The following is a 23607-nucleotide window of genomic DNA, read 5'->3' as shown; positions in this document are numbered from 1 at the left end:
GAATGCTGATGTGAACACGGATCCTCGATCCGACACTATCTTCTTAGGCACTCCATGCTTACTTACGATCTCTTTAATGTAAAGATCGATAAGTTTCTCTCCTTTATCCTGCTGGTTTACCGCTAAGAAATGTGCACTTTTCGTCAACCGGTCCACGATTACCCATATCATGTCCTTCTTTTTATTAGTCATGGGTAGTCCGGTGATGAAATCCATCCCAATTTCCTCCCATTTCCACTCTGGAATAGGTAGAGGTTGTAACTTCCCTGCGGGACTCTGATGTTCAGCCTTCACTCGCTGGCAGGTATGGCATTCTGCCACATATTGTGCTATCTCCCGCTTCATGTTATTCCACTAGAATAATTCCTTTAGATCCATGTACATCTTTGTACTTCCCGGATGTATTGAATATGGTGTTTGATGAGCTTCCCGGAGTATTACTTCCTTGATTTCAGCAATATCCGGAACGCAAATCCTCTTCTGGAACCACAAAGATCCAGATTCTCCACGGTGAAATTCTGATGGTCTTCCCTCATCTATTCTCCTCATCTCTTCTACAATGAATGGATCGTCCAACTGACCCATCATTATCTCATTCTTCAGGTTGACATTCAACTCATCGGCTACTTGTAACGCCGATAATCCTTCATGGGCTTCCTTCTCCCAAAGTTGTATTTGGGCTTGGCTTATTTCCTTCCTCAGCTCCGGTGATATTTCTTGTTCCACTCCTCCGGTACTCTTCCTACTCAGGGCATCTGCGACTACATTAGCCTTCCCTGGTGTGTAATTGATTGTCAGATCATAATCCTTAATCAATTCTAGCCATCTTTTCTGCCTCATGTTGAGTTCCTTCTGAGTGAAGAAATATTTGAGGCTTTTATGGTCTGTATAGAGCTCACACTTAGCTCCATAAAGAAAATGTCTCCAAGTTTTTAATGCAAACACGACCGCTGCTAATTCCAAGTCATGTGTTGGATAGTTCACTTCATGAGGTCTAAGTTGCCTCGATCCATAGGATATCACTTTCCGATCTTGCATGAGTACGCAACCCAATCCATGTTTGGATGCGTCACAGTACACGGTGTAATCCTTGCCAACTTCCTAAATCGCTAACACCGTGTGCCGTGGTGAGTTTCTCCTTCGTAGTTTGAAAACTCTTCTCACACTCCTCTGACCACACGAATGGTGTGTTCTTCCTTAGCAACTTTGTCATTGGTCCTGCGATCTTAGAGAATCCTTCAATGAATCTCCGATAATATCCTGCCATTCCAAGGAATCCTCGGATTTCCTTGACAGTCTTGGGTGCTTCCCATTCTAAAACTGCTGCTACCTTGCTCGGGTTGACAGCGATTCCATCTTTGCTAATGACATGACCAAGAAATTCCACTTGATCTAGCCAAAATTCACACTTGCTGAGTTTGGCATAAAGTTGGTGTTCCCTTAGTGTCTGCAACACTAACCTCAAATGTTCGGCATGTTCTGCCTTGTTCTTGGAATATATCAAGATATCATCGATGAATACGATGACAAACTTGTCAAGATATGGCATGAAAATCTTATTCATGAGATTCATGAATATTGCTGGGGCATTGGTTAGTCCAAAAGGTACTACAAGGTATTCATGGTGTCCATACCTTGAGACAAAGGCAGTTTTCGGAACGTCCTCCTTCTTGATCTTTATCTGGTGATAACCCGATCTTAGATCAATCTTGGAAAAGACTCCCGCTCCTCTAACCTGATCAAATAGATCTTGTATTCTTGGAAGTGGATACTTGTTCTTGATTGTGACGTTGTTCAGATTTCTGTAGTCTCCGCACATCCTTCTTCCTCCATCTCTTTTATCTACGAAGATCACAGGTGATCCCCATGGTGAAACACTCTCCTGAATGAATCCCTTTTGTTCTAAGTCATCCAATTGCTCCTTAAGTTCTTTCAATTCCTTAGGCCCCATTTTATATGGTGCTTTAGCAATCGGAGCTGTTCCTGGGATTAGGTCGATAGTGAATTCTATCTCCCTATCTGGTGGCATACTGTAATTCCAGAAACACATCCTGGAATTCATTTACTACAGGTATATCTTCTAACTTCACCTCCTTCATGCTATTCAGCTGTAGCTCCACTTCAATCTGTGTATGTTTGTCGCCTTGGTAGATCATTCTACTTCCATCGGGACTTTTTAATGACACCGTTTTGTTTACGGATCGATCAATGCTCCATTAGCTTCTAACCAGTTCATACCAAGAATGACATCAATGTCCTTCATCGGTAAAATGAACAGGTCCGCGTCAAACGCGCACTTATTGATCATAATGACTTGTTTTTGTTTGGCATGGGTTACTACTATCGTTCCCCCCGCAGAAAGTATGGTTATGGGTGTATCTAACTTAGTGCAACTAATCCCATGTTTGATGATGAATTGTTGAGAAATGAATGATGTAGTTGCACCAGTATCAAAAAGTACTTTGCCAGGATGAGTGAGTATCTGGAGCGTACCTATCACCGCCTGGTCAGAGTTGACCACCTCCTCCAGACTGGTACAGTTCAGCTTGCCGAAGGGCTTCTTATTCTTCCAGTTCCCTCCGGTGTTTCCGCGATTTCCTCCTCCTCCAGTTGACCTCCTCCACTATTCTTCTTGGGGCGGTCCTTGACATGTGCCCCTCCTGGCGACAACCAAAGCATATAATCCTTGGTTTCTTGCAATCCTTGGCGAAATGCCCTGTGAATCCACAGCTTCTGCAAACTATTTGATTTGCAGTCTGGAATGCCTGATTCTTCCTACTACCGTAGTAGTTGCTGTTGTTGTTGTTGTTGTTGTTGTTGTTGCTGTATCGGGGCTTGAAACTCAAGCTGGTGTTAGGCTTGTGACTGGTATATCTCTTAGGCTCAAACTTGGCCTTCTTCCGCTTCTCTTCCTGCAATTGCTTGAAGTCATCTTCAAGAGTGATGGCTGCATCCACCAACTCTTGGAATTCCGTTGCTCTCATCATCCGCAGCTGCACCTTAAACTGGGGACTTAACCCCCTCAGAAATCTCTTTTTCTTCTTGTCCTCGGTGTTGACTTCATCAACAGCATACCGGGACAGCTTTGAAAACTCCCTGACATAAGTCAGGATTGCCTTATCCTTCTGCTCGAGACTCTCGAACTCTCGACGCTTCAGTTCCACAATACTTTCAGGGACATTGGATTCCCTGAACTTCCTTGCAAACTCCTCCCAGGTGAATACCTTTCCTGCCGGATACACGGCTACAATGTTGTCCCACCATGATGCGGCAGGTCCACATAACAGATGGGTAGCATATCGAACCTTCTCTTGGTCATTGCATCCAATGCATTGAGCTTGCGCTCAGTATCCATCAGCCAATCTTCCGCGTCCATCGGCTCTGGCGCGTAAGCGAAAGATATCGGCTTGGTGTTTTGGAAGTCTGCTAATGTGACTCCCTGGTTCTCAGGTCTCTCCACCCTATTCTGCTGCATCAGATCCTGAAGGAATTTGTTCTGCAGCTCCAGTGTTACACGCTGCCTCTCTTCCGCCAGTTGCATGTACTGGATAAAGTTTTGCTGCGTCATGGGTGGTGGTGGTGGTGGAAACTGATCTCGGGCTGCACCCTCAGCCTCTTCCTTTTCCTTTGCTTCGCGCTCCATGCGCTGCGCTTCCGTCTCGTTTCCTAACATTCCCGACATAATCCCCCTAGTTCTGCAACACAAGATGATACTCATAATTACTCCATGCGCAAGTTTTCTGAGCTCAACTTTGTGCACAGAACTAGTCACGCAATGGAAATCAAAAAGCAAATCCAAATCATACAAAACATATACCCTGTATATACATACATAAGTGGTCTTATTACAATACTCAAGTCGATGTGAGTATGCAAACTCACTTATTAAAGTATATGTACAAATTTATACAGATATTACAAACTATAATACACGTGGTACTTGTGTATTATAGCCACGCCTCCCTTGGTGGACTTCTAATCGGTCTTCACTCCCGGTACATTCCAGGCTTCCATCCGGTCGAACGTGTCGTCCTCCTGATAGACCCTGGAACATAAGGTCTCCCCGTTGGCTTGTAATCCGAATCCGATGATGACCCTAAGGAGAAATCAGTGTTCACAAACTGATCGTTGAGTGCATCATAGTCCACCCATCGGGTGTACTCTCCTGTAGTCCCACCATAAGGGTTACCAAAACCCATACCCGACTCAACCTGTGTCGGATATCCTCCATCCACTCCTTCATTACTAGGATAGCTCTGGTTCTGGGTTGTTGCATCATCGTTCATCTCTCCATCATAATACTCCGTAGTGCTATGGGTTCCAGTATCATTTCCCCAACGCCAACCCCTAGAATTCTCGATCGGAGTCTCGGAACGCTGGTTGTTTCCGGATTCCGCTCCGCCTTCGTATCCCCCATAGGAACTATTCAGGTAGTTCCCAGGTGTAGCAGGTGTAGGTTCACGTGCAAGTGGATCAAAGCTGATGTAGTCACCAGCTGAATAAACTGGTGTGTGCACTACATTCTCCATAGGTTCTTTCCCCCTACTCTCCTCCTTGGGTTCGGTAAATTCCTCTAGCATCGTATCAATAGCTCCTATCAGATGATGATTCAGCTGAAAGAGTAATGATATGAAGTTACGGCTATTATCCATATATTTTGCCGCTGCTATGGGTTTGCGTTTGGCGTATTTGTAGTGGTTGAGCAAGGGATCTTCTTCCTCCTGATTATGGGGAATATGGGAGAACTCGGAATCCATAAGCTCTTTTGTCTTATGTTCCCGTATGTCGGTTATGGCTCTCATAACAGCTATATGATAGGCTGTGTTGGTTGTCCTAGCTTCTCCAGCTGGCATGACTACGCTCATTCCCAAAGATTCGGGAAGTCGCAGTCCTACTCTGCACTTGGCTAACACCGGTCCATCATAGAACATGTACTTCTTTACCGGAATCTGGGGATCACACCCAAATTCCAATAACATGGCTCGTAGGATATCAGCAAGTCCTCCTCGATATTCGTTCAGTGTGGAATCCATAACTTTCACGTTTCTTCCCGGTCGTGAACTTGCCATGTTGGCTGTAGAAATAGAAAGATTATAAGATTAGTAATAATGCATCATAATAGAGATAATAAAGAATTATCGCACTAAAAGATATGATTGTTGTATTCTCAATTGAATATACACCATATTTTTAGAGAATTCTTTACTAATCCTATTTGACTCCTAACGTTTAGTCCCATTTACTAGGTTCCAACCTAAGGTCAAAGCTTTTGCTCTGATACCAACTGTGGTGACCCTGCATACCACTGCATGTTGTAGTATGCCAGTCGTTGATATAACATTCGCGAAGTACCATTCCGCAAATATTACATCCCTCAGAGTAGTACAACAGAACATAGCAAGGTCCATAACTCATTCACATATTATTACAATCATCATACACAAGTCGTCTTGGAGTTCCTCCTGGGTCCTAAGAGGATAACTCCTGGGTTCGAGGCGAACCCAACTTAACTTACAATACCATTGTCTCATTAAACTAAACATGGATTTATTCGAGCAGCTATATAGTAAGAGTTCGCGCTGCTCGGCGACTACTACTCCTCCTGATATCTTTAGGCTTGTTCTCCTCCGGAAGCCTCCCCGGATCCGTAGACTATGATGTAGTCTACGCCTTCAACACCTCCTGAGAGGTCTGGTTCCTCGTAGCCGATGATCTCGGCTCCATCATGGTTGTCGTTGTCCTCCTCCAGATGGTTCAGACAATCTAAGCATGGGATTTAAGAGTGGTATGAGTACGAGCGTACTCAACAAGTTCATTATAGATAAGAGGTGTTTAATGCACTAGCTACGATATTAGACCAGAAAGTCTAATACCAATGCAAGTTTTGATAAACATTTCTTCAAGAGATTGCTTTTATTTCAAAGAGCTATGTCCGTCAGCCTTCACCGGTTTACTAGAACTTCATGGAGCTCCTTTCCGGCCGCGTTCGCAGTTCCTCAATCCCGAACAGGAGTGACAGTCACGATTCTTTACACTCTGCAGAGGTGTGTTGCTTTACCCATAAGAGATCTTAACCTTGGTGCCAACCGGGCAGCTTTCCCGTCCACACTTCCTTTGGTGTGAGGCCCGGTATAAGGTCTAGCCAATCATGTTCCTCCGCTACCTCGAACACCCACCCTTTGTTGCATGCGCCGACCCTGGGTCCACGTCGGTCCCATTATTCCCGTAATTTCAGGGTGGACCCCGACCACGACAACAGTGCTGGGCTCTACCATACACTCCTACGCCGGTGGCTGCAACCCATCATAGACCGCATTACCGTGGGGAATTAGAATGGGATCCCCACCCTTCGGTTGTTCCGCAAGACACAACTGCTACGGCAAGCAATGCTTTACCGTGGGGAATTAGAATGGGCTCCCCACCCTCCGGTTGTTCCGCCAGACACAACTGCTACGGTAAGCGCATCCGTTGATGAACAAGAGGTGGAAACACTTTTGACTACTCCGTCCCACTCCGGATCTTATGGTTAACACGGGTATTACGGCACAAGAATCACTGGCGACATTTGTTGTTTAATCCTAGATGGATATAAACCCGTGCAATGGAACCTCCACCATATCAACACAATCCATGGTTCCATTGCCCACCACATAGTCATATTCATAGTTATGAAAGTAGTGGTTTTGATTTTTATGCAATAGTGATAACCATAATACTTTGCAAGTAATTTGATAGAAATACTCAAATGACATGAGCAAGTGATGAACTTGCCTGAACACTGCAAAGTTCTGCAGTTGGTAGGTATGGACTGACCCTTGTCCTCTTGTTCTGAAAAATAGCATCATTGTCCGATAAGGGCAATGGTTAAAGAAGCAATTATGCATGATTCCATTTTTAGGGTTTGTTCCCCCCTTCCGATGTCGTTATTATTTCATGTAAGAGGTTAATACTAAGAATAGTTTGGGAAGACTTGATTTAAAGTAAAATTCAACCTTGAAATGTTGTCAAGGTGTTTTTAGAGTCCAAATGAATTTATGGACTTATTTTCATTATTGAAAATAACATGTGTGATTTAAATGATTATTAATTCATCAAATTTGAACTTATTCTAGTTTATCTCCAAAAATTCCATTTCATATTTTATTATGATAGAGAATTTTATTCTGAGTGGTTTTCATATTTTTATTTATTTTTTTGGAGTTATATTTTATTTTATAAAATTCTTGGAAATTCTTGTTTAAATGGGTATTTTGGAAATGTCCAAAATACCCCTCGGCCCCACTTGTCAGGCGGCCGAGCTGGTTAGGTTGGACCAGCCCAGTGGGCTCGGTCCAACCGACCCAGTCGCCTCGTCGTCCTCTACCCCGTAACCCTAATTCCCCTTTTGGGCTCCCGCGACACCGAAATCGCCTCCGCCGTCGTCGCCCTGCTCCGGCCGCCTCCGGCCGTCATCGGCGACGATCAGATGTGGATCTGGACCGCCTCTCGACGGCGGACCTGGTGGTCCGCGTCGATTTGACGCTCGCGTCCACCTCGACTCTTCCCCAACGCATCTGCGCCTCGGCCGCACGGATCCGCGAAGATCCGCTCGTTCGTCGGCGTCCTCGGCGCGCGGTGCGGCCGTGTGCTACGCCGTGGTTGCCGGTAGCCGCGGCGCTGTCGTGGCTTGGCTTGGCCTGGCGCTGCCGTGGCCCCGGCGTGTGCCGCCGTGGCCGCCATGGTCGCGCCCTTCATCACGCACCACCAGTGAGTACTCCTTCGCCTCCTTCGCTCCCTCTCTGCGCTACTCTCTTCTCTCCTACATCTGGCTCGGCCACTGGCCTCCTCCTCCATGTGGAGATGCTTGCCGTGCCGATGCGCTGCTGCTGCGGCGTGCTAGCTTGTGCTCATGCCGTCGTGTCTGTGTGGCTGTGCTATTGCGCTGCCATCGCTATGCATTTCTTACTTAAATTTCTCCCCGTGCTTCGTTCTTGTTCTGCGCTTGTTAGGCTCTCAAGTGTATTCAATTATCTTGTCCTGTGCTAGATGGCTATGTGTAAATTCTTGCAACTTTGCAAGAACCAAAGGCTATCCGTGTGGTGCTCTCGGGGCTTTGCTTTACCGTCACTAACGTATTTGCTTATCAGTCTTGCAATTGTTCATGATCTGTGGCTGCTCCATTTATATGATCGATGGTTAATACTAGGCTTAGCTCTAGTATGTAATTTTTATGCTCTGTCAAACCACGATGATCAACCGATCATCGGATGCTTGATCTTTGGACTATCGTTTCAACCCCACTAGGGCTTTTCCTAGTGGATGTGTGACCTCTTGGCTTGTCTTTGGTGTATGGTGTTGCTTGCTCAAGCATAATCTGATGCTTGCGGTGATCCTCTGGATCATATGCAAAGCTCGTGGGTTGATTACTTGTATATTCATTTATCCGTGTTATTTGACTTGGCTTAAATGAATAATTGTGGTGAATCGCCGAGCAAGAATGATCATATAGATTTAATTTGTTTGGGCTAGAGGGATGCCAACCTTTGTTGGGAACCCTAGTCCATTCTCGAACCCTTCGGGTGATGATGTGTTGGCTGGAAGTGTTGGCTGTGGTTGAGGTGGCCTTGACAGCCACTTGGTCTTGTCGGGTAGCTCCCACTATCTCTCGCGGCTAATCGTGGTGTATTATGGCTTCTTGGCTCGACCATCTTTGGTTGCCACTGCTCTTGGTGTTGACAAATCTAGATAGACACATGATAGTCTATCATGTCCGATGGCTTAGCTAGCTATGGGTTGTCAAGTGAGCTTGGTAGCTAGCCAGGCTTTGAATCCATGTTGGATTTCTCTGGTTATGTCCCAGTGTGGACATAACCATGTTCCCCTGGATGATTTCTACCGGCTGTTTTCTCTGTTTGCTTCAACCAAATGACCGGATAGCCAAATGATGATACAATCTGGGTTTCCTACCCTTCTGTGCTCTGTGATGCATAGCATGCTTATATATGAGCAAAACTTGGTTTTGCTCAAAGTTGATTTGGTTTATACCTCACTCCAGCTCCTAGAATGAGTTGTTGGTGTAGAGGATTGCTTCGGTGGTTTTGATTTGCCTCGCCTTCTCCTCCTTGCAAGCTTGTGAATCTTGGTTTGGTTCGGTGGTGATGCGAGGCGGGTTGAACAGCTCTGGCTGTTCTTCCTGTTCTTGGTGTTCTTACTCTTTGGAGATGCCGCCGATGGAATGGCTAGGGTTCACCGTTGAAGAGGTTTATATTTGGCTGGCCTCTTCTTCCCTCGGTCGACGACTTGGTCTGGTTCACTTGTGACTCACTGGTGTGTGTGTGTCGTGATGCATGCACACCCCATGCCTTGGTGTTAAGCATGCACACATGTACCGTGAGTCGCTCTGTGTGTGTGTGTAGCCTGGTGTGGTGTACCAGGACTTGGAGATGGATCAGCTCGGCAGATCCATGTGCATATCCTCTCCAATTCAAATTTCTTTGCGAATTTGCCAAGTGGCTATGCCACTTGGCATAACACTTGATTTTCTTTCTTTGTGTTTGTGTGCAGGGATCATCAATTGAGCAAAATGGACATGGAATTCATCATATACAAGATCAAGTGAAGATGATCTTGTAGAATTTAGACTAGGATATTAACTTGTAATTTTTATTTATTTTCCTTTCTTCTATTCTGCCCATTTATGTAATGCGTTGTATTATTCTTTTAATTTTACTTTTGAATCTTGTAATGACATTGTAATGTGTGTGATGATCAATAAAGCTCAAAGTTTTCTCTAATGAGCTTAACTTTATTATATTAGTTCATCTTATTTATTATTGTTCATTTACTTAATAAATTTACTTAATGGAATTATTTAAGGTAATTATTTAATGTTTGAATTTGAAATTCAAATTCAACCTTGGTTTGAATTTAACCATGTCTTATTATTTAAAATTCAATCAAGCAAACTCTCCCCTCTCATCTCAAAACCCTAACTAGTGAAGAGAAATGCAAGTTTGTCGCACTCTCGAAACCCTAACCCTGTAAGGTGTCGAGAGAGAAACTTGTCCCCCTTCGATGCAGTTTTTGTTTAAAAGCGCGAAATTTCCCCAGAATTTACTATGCAATGCACATCCCTTTCTAAAAATCTACCCCTCGATCGTCTCTAAACCTGGGACATTACACCAAGTGGCATTTGTTACTAAATATCTTGTGAATGCTTTTATACTTGTGAATTGTGCACCATATCATGTATGATTGGATTTATGTTATAATATTAGTCAAAAGGTCATGTTTGAGGGTTATTTCTCCATTTTGGATAGTTGGTGTTTGATTTCACCAAGGCATGATCATATGAGTTTCAAAATACTCATAGTTAGTTTTATTCAAATAGTTTGAACTATAATTTGTAATGTAAATGGATTTGGTTTTATGATATTCCATGTATTTAATAAGTTATGATTTAAATAAGAATGTGTGGCTTTTATGCACTTTAGACCCTGTGGTTTACCTTATTTATAAGTGAATTAAATTACACACAAAGGTAGTTGCTAACTTTTAAGTGTTGTGTAATAGTTCTAGTTCCTTTTTGATCCAACCTATGGATCAAATTATGTCTACCCAAAATAAGGGTTTAGCAAAGATCACAGTGAAGTTTATAGCGCTTGACTTGATGATCTACTTCAATTCCAGCAAGTCAAGTGAAACTTCAGTTACTGTGTTAAGTTTTATTTGAAAGCGCGAAAATTCCCCAGATTTTCTATGCATGAATGCAATGCACACTTTGGTGTTCTCTCATTTTGTTGCCTCTAAACCTAGGATATTACAGATACATGGCTGATCTTGGTAAAGAACATTAGAAAGTTGTTCAGTGGATTTTCAGGTACCTTTGTGGCACATCCAAAGCTTGCTTGAAGTTTGACAAGACTGGTGCGGGACTCACAGGCTATGTGGATTCAGATTATGCTGCCGATTTGGATAAGAGAAGGTCCCTCGCAGGTTATGTATTCACTGTTGGTAGACGTGCTGTGAGTTGGAAGGCAACGTTACAACCTGTTGTTGCCCAATCTACGACTGAAGCAGAATATATGGCAATTGCTGAAGCTTGCAAAGAGTCTGTTTGGTTAAAAGGTTTGTATGCTGAGATTTGTGGAGATGATTCTTGCATGAAGTTGTTTTCTGATAGTCAAAGTGCCATATACCTTAGTAAAGATCAAATGTTCCATGATCGGACAAATCACATTGATATCAAGTACCATTATGTTTGTTGCTCAAGGTAAACTGAAGGTATGCAAGATAAGTACTCATGATAATCCTGCTGATATGATGACAAAGCCTGTTCCTGTTTCCAAGTTTGAGCTTTGCTCGAGCTTGGTTGGTATAACTGTTTAGTCCAACTGGCTGTTGGTGCCAGCAAGTGTTTTCTTTGTTTGTTCTGGAGATTGTTGAAGTTCATGGTATAAGATGAAATTTATCTCAAGGTCCTCCTTTGTTGTATTGTGATCCAAATTCATTCTAAAGGGATGCTAACTTCTGACGAGCGAAGCGATACGGATCGATGCCACCGTTTATATATACCTCTTGTAAGCCGCCGGCTAGGGTTTATCAGATTATAAGATATCCCACGGTGTTTGTTCCCCAATATAGTGAAGTTTTGCTGGCTGGCGCCCGTGGTTTTTTTCTCTTCTGTGTTGGAAGGGGTTTTCCACGTTAAAATCTTGTGTTCCCTGCGTGTATTTCTTTATCGTTTTCATTATTTGCTTATCGCGTAACAAATAATATCACAACATACATATGCAATGAACGTGTCAGTGCTTGGACAAAGCTCACATAAAAAGAGGTAAATATAAGAGAGTGGAGATGCTCTAAACTGGGATAAAACTTTAGTCTCAATCAGTGGCGGAGCCACGTTTAAGCAGTGTTTTTTAGCATTACAGGCTAAACGGATGCAAAAAAAATACTGAAAAATTTGTACAAATATATGTATTTGACTACACAGTTTGAAAGTGACTACACATGGTTGTTGTCATGGCTCCGCCACTGGTCTCAATACACTCCATGAACGAATGGGTAATATCAGAATTTTCTAAGGGGGCCCACTGAAAAGGTTCCAACATTAAGCTTAACTCCTAATGTCTGGCCGTATTGTTGAATTTGGTCTTTTCAGAAGTTTAGCTGAAACAAAGGTAGCATCCCTGATTAAATTCAAAAAAAAAAAAAGGTAGCATCCCTGATTGAAAATCCGAAATGACGCGTATATATTTCTTTCCGAAAACTCGGAGAGTGCCTGGGCAGTACTCTACTGACGCGTTTATTAAGAACTCTTTTAGAGAGAGAATCAATCAGAATTTGTTTGTTTCTTCTAATTTCCAGTTAATTATATGCCGAAGGCAAATAAATCATGAGGTATCTTTGATGAGTGGTCACATCATCGGTGCCTTTTCCATCTTCTCTTCCCTAGACGACAAGCCAACAAAACCCCACGCAAGATTCATCCGCCCGTCCCACTCTCCCCATTCCCCACGCAAATCGCCACAAGCAAATCCTCGATCCTCGCCCGCCAGGTTGATCCATCGATACATCCCGCCGCAAGAACCTGTCGGTGAGCTTACTGTCCCTCCAATCCCTTGCTTAGTCCGTAGCTTGTGTCGGCTTTAGCACCTACGATTCGTAGGCAATCCGAGGAATTTGGTGGGGAGACGCGATGTTTGAGGGTGGGCGGAGATGAACCCATCGAATTCAGCACTCTGATTTGACTCAAGAAGGGCTAGCCCTCTTGTTTTCAGGTTTTGTTTGGAGCGTGAACTCGTTCCTTTGCTGGTGGGGCAGTTGAGCTGGGCTTCGATTCTTTAGCTGTTCAGCACAGGGGGAGTCTTGGCGAGAGCTTATTTGTGCAACTTCCTAAGAAAAATCTCTCCCCTTATCTAAAAATAAAATCTTCCTGAAGAAGTAGAATGCTTTTACCTGTTTATCTATGGTAGATGTTAACCTGATTCGATTGTGGCACCAGTGACGGTGAGCCTCTTTGGCGCAAGTGGAAAACCGTAGCTTGTAGGGTTTGCAATCTGGTCAGTTGCAGTAATGGAGGTGTTAATTGAGAAGAGGATATACTTTTAGCTAGTTATTATAGGTTTAGCTATTATTACAACCTATTTGATGCAAGCTTTAGATCTGAGCAGATTATCTCTTGTAGCAATATTTCTGGCTTGGATTGCATCCTATCGAAGGAGCAAATCATTATAACGCTACCAGGGCTGGTTAGTGTAACGTAGTGAACTTTCTACCAGAATGCAAGACTTGTGAGATATTTCTGCGTCATCTGCAATTGCTACCGTGTACCTTTTCTCTTAGAATTTCAAACACAACTAGATATTCTTTACGTGTTGATGCTAAAATACGCAATCTGAAACTGTGGTGGTGTCGACCACTTCTCCAAGTGCATCTGGCATCATTGCAGGAGTCGTAGATGCCATTTGGTAAAAAAAAAAGTTATAAAATACATCCAATTTGATAAAATTGTCTTTGATAATTCTTTTACTCCTTGCTTCATTTGACTCTTATAAAATAGATCCTGTTTGCGACGAATTTGATGACATGTGAGTGAATGATTATCCACAAGTATTAATATGGAGCTTAGGCGATTGATGCTGACAACATTTTGGGGAGTTAAACCATCGGTTGTTTTCCCTTTTAGCAGAGCTACTAAAGAAACATCAACATTTCTCTAATTGGCGCTTATAGATGAAGGGCTCTTTCTTACCTCTATCCTTCGAGAACTAACTAGAATTAACATTTCTTGTAGATGGCATTTTCCGATGGTGAGGCTGAGGACCAATGGATACAGAATGTCCGGTCAGGAGGAGCAGTTCCTTGTCTACCGCCTGAAAACTGTCCTAATGGCTGGGCTACTCCTCCTGGTGACACATTTATGGTCAGAGGCCCAGAGTATGTTACCACTAAGGCAAAAATACCTGGTGGGCAGTATCTTCTAAAGCCTCTGGGAGTTGATTGGATCAAAGGCCCAGCAAAAATCTGCGAGGTCCTGAAAAACAAGAACCATCGTGTGAGGAAAGCCATTGACGAGGAGGTTTCACATGGTAATCAGCCTTTTGTCTGGGCTTTCAACCTGCAACTGCCCAGCAAGGAGAACTACAGCGCGATATTTTACTTTGTATCACTGGAACCTGCACCTGAGGGCTCTCTAATAGATCAATTTCTGAAAGGTGATGACGCTTTCCGGAAATCCAGACTTAAACTGATAGCAAATATAGTTAAGGGGCCTTGGATTGTTCGAAAAGCTGTGGGTGAACAAGCCATCTGCATACTGGGCAGAGCGCTTTCCTGCAAGTATGTTCAAGGATCAAATTTCTTTGAAGTGGATGTAGATATCGGATCTTCTATAGTTGCAAATGCAATTGTCCATCTGGCGTTTGGTTACGTGGCGACATTGACTGTAGATTTAGCATTTCTTATTGAGAGTCAAGCTGAATCGGAGCTCCCTGAGAGACTTCTTGGAGCTGTAAGGTTCTCTGAGTTAAGTCCGGGTTCAGCTGGTACGTATGAAGTGCCATCTGAGGAGCAGCAGGAAACTGCTCCCATTCTGCCTGCAAGATTGTGGCGGAGTTTTTCCCAACTTCTACAAAACCCGAGCAACTCAATGGATCAGTCGCCTAGCTCAGAGAACACAAACGGAAGCTTCCACAAAGAAGGCGCCGATGGCAACACTAATTGGTAAGTGCAGCGGACTCAACGTGGTAATTAGCTACTGTCCTCTAAACCGCACAATTAGGTACTTTCCAGTAAACTGCATCTGTAGAAATTTACCTTCACAGATGGCAAAATATTTATAATATGCTTGTTCTTAATAAGAAGATAAATGAAAATGAGATCTGTCAAGTAACTGTGAGAAACAATTGCAGTTAGATGGCATATTGATATGTTGTGACTTGTATGATGAACACTCAAGCCTGTTTTTCTTTTCTTATGTTGGTATATTCCTGTGTTAGCTGAGCATGTTGTACCACTCCTCTATATTGACAACATTATTATTATCTACTTGAGAGAAAATTTAGACAAACATGCTTCCAAATAGGATGTTCTCATCATCTCATGGTGTACCCACCGGGGAACTGGTTAGTTTTATAGCTGTAATCTGACTCCCATTCAACATCTTGATGCATTCTATCATGGCTACAGAATCTGTTACCAAAATGCTCCGCATGTTTCGACGAAGTTAACATGTTTCTCTTTTGCAGATTTCCTTGAATCCTTTTCCAGAGGAGATCGTATAGCTTCCGTCTCCCGTCAAAAGGACCTTCACTGGTTGGAGTTAATATGTCATTTCAGTGTTGTGTAAAATTCAGTTAGTTCTTAGGATGATGATCGGCCTCAGGTAGTTGTTGTCGATTGTCATGATGCTGGGCCCTGCTGTAAAAATTATGCATACTGGTCAACAGTACATTATTCTGTACATATAAACTGGATTGCCTTTTAATCCAGAAATTGAGATGTTGTGTTGCATTCTCTCCCTGGTAGAATCGTGTGAAGTGCAAATGCAGTTTGACTTTGACGCTGGTAAAAGGGGCATCAAATACATCAAGGAAGATGAACTTGATTACAGTATAATTTTTTGGTTGGCAACATGTAAAGGAACACATTGGTTTCCTTGTCTGTTTTTATGAACAGGGCAAAGAATTAAATCTACAGTTTGTGTTACAATTGTAGCATGAATGCATGATCATACCGACAATTTTATCCAAAGGAGGAATCATAGTATCAGAGGTCCTACACACAAAAATCTAAGATCCTTTTTGGTTCTTAGGATTTCAAAAACGCATGAATAAGAAAAATGTATCAATAAGAATTCAAAGTCTAGATTTTGTGTATGCCATGCCCATAGTTATTGAAATAGGAAAATACCCCTTAGAGTACTCAACGGATTTTTCTTCTTCAGAATTGCATGCGAAGCAGAACATATGCAAATTTTCCCTGGTTTCTAGTTCTACAAAACAAACGAACTGCACATGTTTTTGTGGAACAGAATGCTCGAGAATTCATATTAAATTCCTTTGAACCAGAACGGCCTAATAATTCAAATCTTTCAAATATCCTGTTGAATTTAAATTTGTTTTTAACAAGCCCACCTGCGGCCAGCATAGCACATCACCCCACCCACCATCCTATTTCTCCTCTGTATTTGTCCCCTCCTCGCCGTCGCTGCCGCCATCGACGCCCTCGTCGTGCCCGAATTCCGGCGAATTCTTTCCTCTCTCTAACCTCCTCTTTTCTCTCAAGTCTAATCTGAGTTCCTCTTCGAGAAGAGGAGCAGAGAGGCGGCATCGGCTCCGCCCGTGATGGTCGGCCGCCGCGCTCTGCGGCGGACACGGACATGCACAGCCCCTCCCCCTCCTCCTCCGCCGTCGCGTCGTCCTCACCGTCATCATCAGACCTCTCCCCCGCCGACGGCTTCCTCTGCGGTAATAATTACACCATCCGATCTTTTTTTCTTTTTGTGTTCTGTGGGGAATTCCGTCAAGCACCTCGCTGACCCGCGTGATTCGGTCCAGCAGTGAAGGAGGGGGTAGACGAGATGATCAAGCACGTCGCCAACGAGCCCTCCGTCGGGCTCTACTTCGTCCAGCAGCACGCCAACGCATCTATGCCCATCCTCCTAGACGTCAAGGTCCAGCGCCCCCTTCCCCTTCTTAATTTGCTCTTTGTTCAGTTCTGATAACGATGATTTGCTTTTAAGCATGCTATATGTTGCTCATTGGGATTAGGATTTATACCAGTTCTCGCTTGACAATCTGGCATCTGTGCTCCGCTGTGAGCGTCCATTTGAATAATTTGGCTTGTCTTGATTAAGGGAATTAGGTCGGGTCAGATTAACTTTTTGTGAATATACAACTTGATTACTATCAATTATTTGGTTACAATATACCAATCTACTAGCGCCGTGTTAGTCGTGCACATGTATGTCTATCATCTATCCTTACTGTTTACCAATGATACCATGGGATGCTTTCTCCACTGTGGTGCTTGATGTCTTATTATGATTTATTTTTGTTCGGTATTGCACTATTAGCATACTTCCTCAGGCATGAGGCAACCATGAATGTTGTGTCTATATAGACTGAGCAGTGCGATATTGTCCGTTCGGAACTACTGCACGGACGACGCTATGTGGTTCAATCCTTGTACAATGCAACATCCAATGGGATGCTGCACCTTGATGCCACCCACAAACGGATTGATTTGGTGTGTCGGACAAGGATTGGATGGAAAGTTTCTTATGCGTAGAAGGGTTCTTGTCCCTTGAATATGATCTTGGTAGCTTATTAATGAATGAAGTAATATACGTTTCTGGAACTATAAAGTAATATGATGGGCCTGCTGTATTTCTATTATTTGGAGTTCACTTTTAACATACTACTAGTAAAAGGCACGTGCCTTGCACTTGCACGTGTGGTTTTGTGTACCTAAGTTTTAAACCAATATCATAGGATAAGGATTCAGTTCACGGAAGTAAACTAATATAATAAGTGATTATCTCAAGGAAGATTGTATGAATAGAAAAATCTATGCTCTGTGTGAAATTATCTTTTTGGCACATTTGTAACAAAACATAATTAAAAATATTTGTGTTGCTCATGTTTGGAAAAAGTTTAATTACATAGATCTCTCAAAATTCAGAACTCGGACTTATTATGCTAATCATATTTTCACAATGAGATAAACCAAATTCATGTGCCAAATCAAAACTATGGAAGTTAGGAAATAGATGCACTCAGTCGTTATGCCAATTATATTGAATGATTAATTTCAAGGATTACGAGTCGAAGAGTCGAGCCGAGTCGTTGGGGTACCGACTCATAAACTAATCATGACTAATCTAGACTAGTGCTCTACTAGTCGATATGTACTTTGATAGTAGTTAGTACAAAATACTATCATATATAGCAACCAGATAGGGGATTTAGTAACTAAAATCGACATTTGTTCAACACAAGTTACGTAACATAATAATGCTATAACCTAGACAGTTATCCATCGATACCTCTGGACAATTGTTCATGCCCTAAGTGAGTCCATCGAGTCGAATTACCACGACTAGTCTAGACTAGTCCATGACTAGTCGCTCGACCGCTCTAGTCGAGTCGAACAAGCTAGTCGACAGTCAAGTTAGGACTCATAGACTAGTCGCCTGACTAGTCGCCTGACTAGTCTAGACTAGTCGTTAGACTAATAATCCATGATCAATTTTCCTTGTCATGAGTAATAAGTAGGCCATAACTTATGGTTTACCAATAATCTTTTTTTTATCAATGATTTTGTTGTTCCTGTTAAATATCTATCAAAGATGAGTATCCATTTGGAAAGATATCACAAATTTATGTTTCCTTTTACAAAATATGCAAGTTAGTGGGCTACCATGAGAATAGCTATCCATGGTCTTTAACAGCTGGTAGTATATACTTACATGCACTATTCAAGAAATCGGCTGAGATACCGATTTATCGTGAATCGGCTGGTAGCCGATAAGATTTCGAATATCGGCTGATTTATTGCTGGACCGATATTTTGGCTGACTTTTGGTCTAATAGCTTATATTTCTCCCGATTTTCAGTATGATGAATTGATGATCGATATTTCGGCCGATTTGAAATTCGGCTAGGCAGTTGATATATCCGTCCTATGGTGTTATAGAACTATGCATTAGCTCAAATTTTGCATTTTTATTGATTCAAATACAAGGAGTCAAGATAATACTTTTGTTCAATGCTCTAATATTATTTTTTGCATAGCATATTACAGAAAATTTCGTGCAAAAATTAGAGTTCAGAAAAAAATAAAACGATAAATGGCTGACCGATAAAATCTATTAATCGCCCGATAAGCGATTAATCTCCATTTTGAGACCAACCGATAAGTTAACGATTAACGATTTCTTGAACATTGCTTATTTGGGAAGTCTATATTCTCTCACATATTTTTCGGCCGCTCGTGCTGTTCCTAATTGCAGCCACAAACCTGAAAGAGAAGTCTCGAACTCTGAACCTACAAAGCTAACTAACTCAAGACGGCTCTGGAGAACGTGAAAGGGATGGATCACGCCTAGCTCCCTCGCCGGCATCCACCTCTCCCCCCGTGGCAGCCATGCTCCCCTCCTCCCTGCTTCACTTGCCTCTGCTCCAGGTGGTAGCCTAGGCTCGATGAGGCCCCTGCCCCAGTCTGGCCCGCCCCACCCCGTCATTCCCTTCCCCTGCGGCAGGTACAACTCGCTGGCAGCACCAAATCCAAGGACCGCCGCCTCATCCCCCCCCCCCCCCCCCCCCCTTCAGCCGCTGCCCTAACTCCTCCTAGGGCCGGCGATGTCGTCCTAGCTGCAGCCTCCACGCGCGCTAGCTCCTCCGTCGTCCGCCCTTTATTGGGCATCGCCGCCACGATGGGGTGCACCACCCGTTCCCATCCCCTTCCCCTGCACCATCGTCCAGTCCCCTCGGGTCAGTGGGGAGCCCCTCCTGCGGCGTTCTCCTGCTTCTCCCCCTGCATGGTTGTCGGCAGCCACCACCGCGCAGCTGTGGCGCGCCTCCATCCCGCGGTCGGGTGGGGTGAGGCGTGCACTCGCGCGGGGGATGTTGAGTGGCGCGCCTGGAGGAAAGCATGAAGGAGCAGGGCCGTGGTTGCCTGCCACCGGCGGGGAACTTACAGAATAGACGCGGTTCGATAATAATCTGGAGGCAGCTCACAGTTCAAAACTAGGACATTATATAGTGGTATAGATATGATAGAGTGACATGCTCTTTCACTATGACAGAGTTGGCTGGCTCATGCTCTTTCACTATGACAGACTTGGCTGGCTCATGTTCTTTCACTATGACAGAGTTGGCTGGCTCATGCTCTTTCACTATGTCAGACTTGGCTGGCTCATGTTCTTTCAGAATGACAGAGTTGGCCGACTCATTCCAGATATTAATAGGCCATTTTAGTTGCAGAGCCAAACCACCCACAACTTGGTAGTCACCCCAAAGCCAATCAATACCAATTTTTGATTAGCGAAAGGCTGGTTTGGAGAAAGCCAGCTTCAGCATTGGAATTCAGTTTTCTTGATTTTAGCAAGCTAGATCCTACTGTTTATATAGCTGTCAAAACATGGTAAGACTTTGAATATTCATGAAGCATCATTCTGCAACGCTATTTGTTTAACATCACTGTTCAGGCCATTTCTTTCTTTTGGTTATTTTTTAGTAAGTTCTGACTTTTTTTCCCTGTAGCACCATATATGTTTTAGCATTGGCTGACTTCATTAGTTTTCAGAGCTGTTCAATGACTTGATCTGTTCTTGCTAGGCATAGTACCAACCAAGCTGAGATGTTCAATGATGTCGTGTTGTGAAATTCTAACATATCCTTTTTGGTTTGCTCATCAGGGGAAAGTTGCAGAAAAGACTCGTGAGGTAACATTGCACACTGAAGATATAGAGGATTCTATCTGTGCTGTGAGGTCCATGACTGAGTTTGGACTTCCAATCGCTGATGATATGGTCAAGGATATAAATAAATCTCTAAAGATAATGTCGAAGACCCAACCAAAGAGGGGGTAAGTATTTACCAATCTTGTGAACTTCTGATTTTTTGCTTCATTGGCTTGAGATATTTTATGGTTCTTTTTTTGTCTGACACAATGTGGAGCCTCATAGTATGCTAAAGCTTCTGCATTCATACCATCTATAGGCTTGTAGAACAGTGACCCTCTTTTCATTTTCATATAGAAGCAGTCCATATGATATGTTATATATGTAGCATAAAGTCTATCAAACTTCAGTCTTGTTTTAGTTGTGCATTCTAAATTTCTAATAAGACCAAAAATTCAAATATTGAACTGTGGCTTCTGCACCGGCTCGGGCAATCCTTAGCCCCCACTTTACCATATTATTCTATGTACAAAACCCATCCTCCTTTTTTGTTTTTAGAGGAACTTATCCTCTTTATTTGGTTTGAGAAAAGAATTCTTGTGTTCAGGTCAGAAGCAGTCCATATGATATGTTATATAGAAGCAGTCCATATGATATGTTATATATGTAGCATAAAGTCTATCAAACTTCAGTCTTGTTTTAGTTGTGCATTCTAATAAGACCAAAAATTCAAATATTGAACTGTGGCTTCTGCACCGGCTCGGGCAATCCTTAGCCCCCACTTTACCATATTATTCTATGTACAAAACCCATCCTCCTTTTTTTGTTTTTAGAGGAACTTATCCTCTTTATTTGGTTTGAGAAAAGAATTCTTGTGTTCAGGTTAATACAGAACCCCATTTGGGGGTTCCAATCAGACAAAAGCTCGGAAGCATGTGACGATTTGGGCGCAACTAATGGTGGAAGTAGCAAGAACTACTTGTCTTCTATGTTCAACACTGCAAAGCAAAAGGCATCCATTCTAAGATGGCCACAAACTGACTTGGCAACGAACGATGACATTTCGGATAAGTCAGTGTCATCTACAGCTCCAGAATCATCACAAGCCGGAGGACATGGTGCATCGACACCCTCAGATGCAGAAAGGGACGACACCCTCATTTCAAGCCGTTTGTCAGCAAAAAAAAATGCAGCTACTGTGGATCAGAGGGTGTCTGGTGCTGATATATCCTACACGGCAGAGAGCTACAAAAAGTTCAAAGAAGAGCAAGAACTCAAACTGCAAGCGTGGCTTAGAGAGTCCAAAGGAGCTGATAGTAGCTAGAGACTGAGACTGTTCTAACGATGGCGCTCCAGCTTTTCTGCCCCTGTCAGAGCACATCATAGTTTAGAGGATGTACAAACCTTGGATATACTGTGGTATCTGTGTACAATCACAAATCTTTTATTCGTGTTGAGTGTACATGAGCCGCGTGTGAAGACGTAAACATCCCATGTTATCTTTGTAGTTGATTTACAGGGCAGAGAGGTGTCTCAAGTGTAATGTAGTATAACAGCCTGAATTACAGCACATCGTGTTTCTTCAAAGAGTTTTATTATTCTATATATGTATACACTGACGTGCAGATGAACCTGCCATCGTGATTATTCATCTTGTTCGGACGAGCTTGCTCTGGTATTTAGTTCAGTTTTGCTATTTCTGTTTTCACCTGTCTTGTCAGAGATACGAAGGCCAGCGTTGTGTAGCAGTGACCCCAGTTGAAATCGCGAGGGAACTGTCTGGGACGCGCGGCCGTAATGCTAAAATCACCTTTATTCCTGGAATGGGGTTATATCCTGATGGAAGTTGTCGAGTAACGAGAGAACTTTTAACATGCTGGTTTTATTTTGCAGATAGAATTTTATGCAAAACACTGAATAATAAAGGCATGGTCACCGATTGGAAATTGAAACCAACGATCGGGCACATGCACTGGAAAATCTTGTTTACCTGTTTCCGTAAACGCGACAAAGTTCACCCTATTGTCTCCAACACGTTGGCAACGTGCCAAGTGCCAACGTCTCTAAATTTAGCCAAATTTCTCACCCATGTGCTATTTTGGAACATGCCTACCTCGATGAGCCATGGCTCGAAGAATTTTTTAGCCATTTTTAATGGTCATGATTTTGTGTTAATGACGTGTCATTAACTAGCCTCTTTTATCAAACTTTTTTTTAAGTTAAATCCTAATAATCGAAATAATATAAACTGACAAATCAGGGAAAGTTTGAAAAAGTTAAGATCACCGTTTAAGATATTTATCATTTTTTAGATTTGGCTAAAACTTGATGACACGAGGAAGCCACATCATCAGTGGCCATCATGTTTGTTGTTAAACTGCTTAATCTTAATAATTGGATATCTATGCGATGGATTACATCGTATAGTTAGTGATTTGAGCAAAATACACGTAAAGTGAGAGCTCGTTTGATTCAAAGGAATGTCATAGGAATTTTGTAGAATTTTAATCCTTACGGCTCTTTTAATTCATAAGATTTTTCTATAAATTATGTGGAATTTGAATCCTATGGGAATTTTATATATAGGTTGTTTGAATCAATAAAAGCATATCTTATAGAAAGTAATCCTATATAAATCTTGTAGTGTAAATTCTATAGGAAAATAAACATTAGGTCATATCTCATGAAAAAATCTTTAGCTACAATCAAACACAGTTCATGTTTCCATAGAATTCAAATAGACATGACATCCTAATCCTATGCTTTTTCATATTCCTTAGAAACTTTATGTGCACCGTTTGATTCGTAGGATTAGAATCTTTGGAAATGCATAGAGATTTTTTCTACTATACGATTGGATTGCTCTATGTTTCGGAGGAAAATTTTCATCGACTCAAATCTCATCTTACAATTCTTAAATGCTACTTGATAAAATTCATGTAGGTTCTAAATCATGTAGGATTTTTTTTGCGAATAGGACACTGGCATTAAAAGAAACACCGAACAGTACAAAGCAGCTCAAGAAAAAACGAAAATTACAATGAGATCCTTGAGAAGCCCTTCATCTTCAACCTCCAGACCGTGTCGACGGCGCGCTGCCGCTCCTTCCTGAGCCACCCTGACATTATTGGTTGCGGATGAGAAGTCGCCAAACGTGTCGAAAAGACCACATCCGTCCTGGAGACGAAGAAGTAGGATGAACTGCCGATGAAGCTCCT

The 23607-nt window shown here is 42.7% G+C and overlaps 2 protein-coding genes across 3 annotated transcripts; both read left to right on the top strand.

Annotated features, from left to right (window-relative positions):
- The first annotated feature begins 12373 nt into the window (after positions 1–12373).
- LOC127314801 (protein ENHANCED DISEASE RESISTANCE 2-like) lies at positions 12374–15498 on the top strand. Its single transcript, XM_051345328.2, has 3 exons — positions 12374–12577; positions 13778–14706; positions 15231–15498. Coding segments are annotated over exons 2-3 (930 nt in total). The 5' UTR covers positions 12374–12577; the 3' UTR covers positions 15232–15498.
- A 624-nt stretch (positions 15499–16122) lies between these two features.
- On the top strand, positions 16123–22040 carry LOC127314802 (uncharacterized). 2 transcript variants are annotated; one of them, XM_051345329.1, is made up of 4 exons: positions 16123–16451; positions 16542–16657; positions 20405–20574; positions 21272–22040. In XM_051345329.1, exons 1-4 carry the CDS (start codon positions 16364–16366, stop codon positions 21711–21713), a joined length of 816 nt encoding a protein of 271 aa, XP_051201289.1. In that variant the 5' UTR covers positions 16123–16363; the 3' UTR covers positions 21714–22040. The 2 variants fall into 2 exon arrangements, with proteins under 2 accessions (XP_051201289.1, XP_051201290.1); XM_051345330.1 differs by having other exon boundaries at positions 16124–16451; positions 16545–16657.
- Positions 22041–23607: the final 1567 nt, after the last annotated feature.

The sequence above is a fragment of the Lolium perenne genome, chromosome 7, assembly GCF_019359855.2.
Source record: "Lolium perenne isolate Kyuss_39 chromosome 7, Kyuss_2.0, whole genome shotgun sequence".
In the NCBI taxonomy this organism is placed as follows: Eukaryota; Viridiplantae; Streptophyta; class Magnoliopsida; order Poales; family Poaceae; genus Lolium; species Lolium perenne.
Note: the sequence above shows the minus strand (reverse complement) of the source record. Positions and strands in the feature narration are given on the sequence as shown.

Coding starts and splice junctions, on each gene's coding strand:
- LOC127314801 (XM_051345328.2), top strand. CDS start 13,778: ATGGCATTTTCCGATGGTGAGGCTGAGGACCAATGGATACAGAATGTC.
- LOC127314802 (XM_051345329.1), top strand. CDS start 16,364: ATGCACAGCCCCTCCCCCTCCTCCTCCGCCGTCGCGTCGTCCTCACCG. Junction 16,452..16,541: donor CGCCGACGGCTTCCTCTGCG/GTAATAATTACA, acceptor GATTCGGTCCAG/CAGTGAAGGAGGGGGTAGAC. Junction 20,575..21,271: donor AAGACCCAACCAAAGAGGGG/GTAAGTATTTAC, acceptor TCTTGTGTTCAG/GTTAATACAGAACCCCATTT.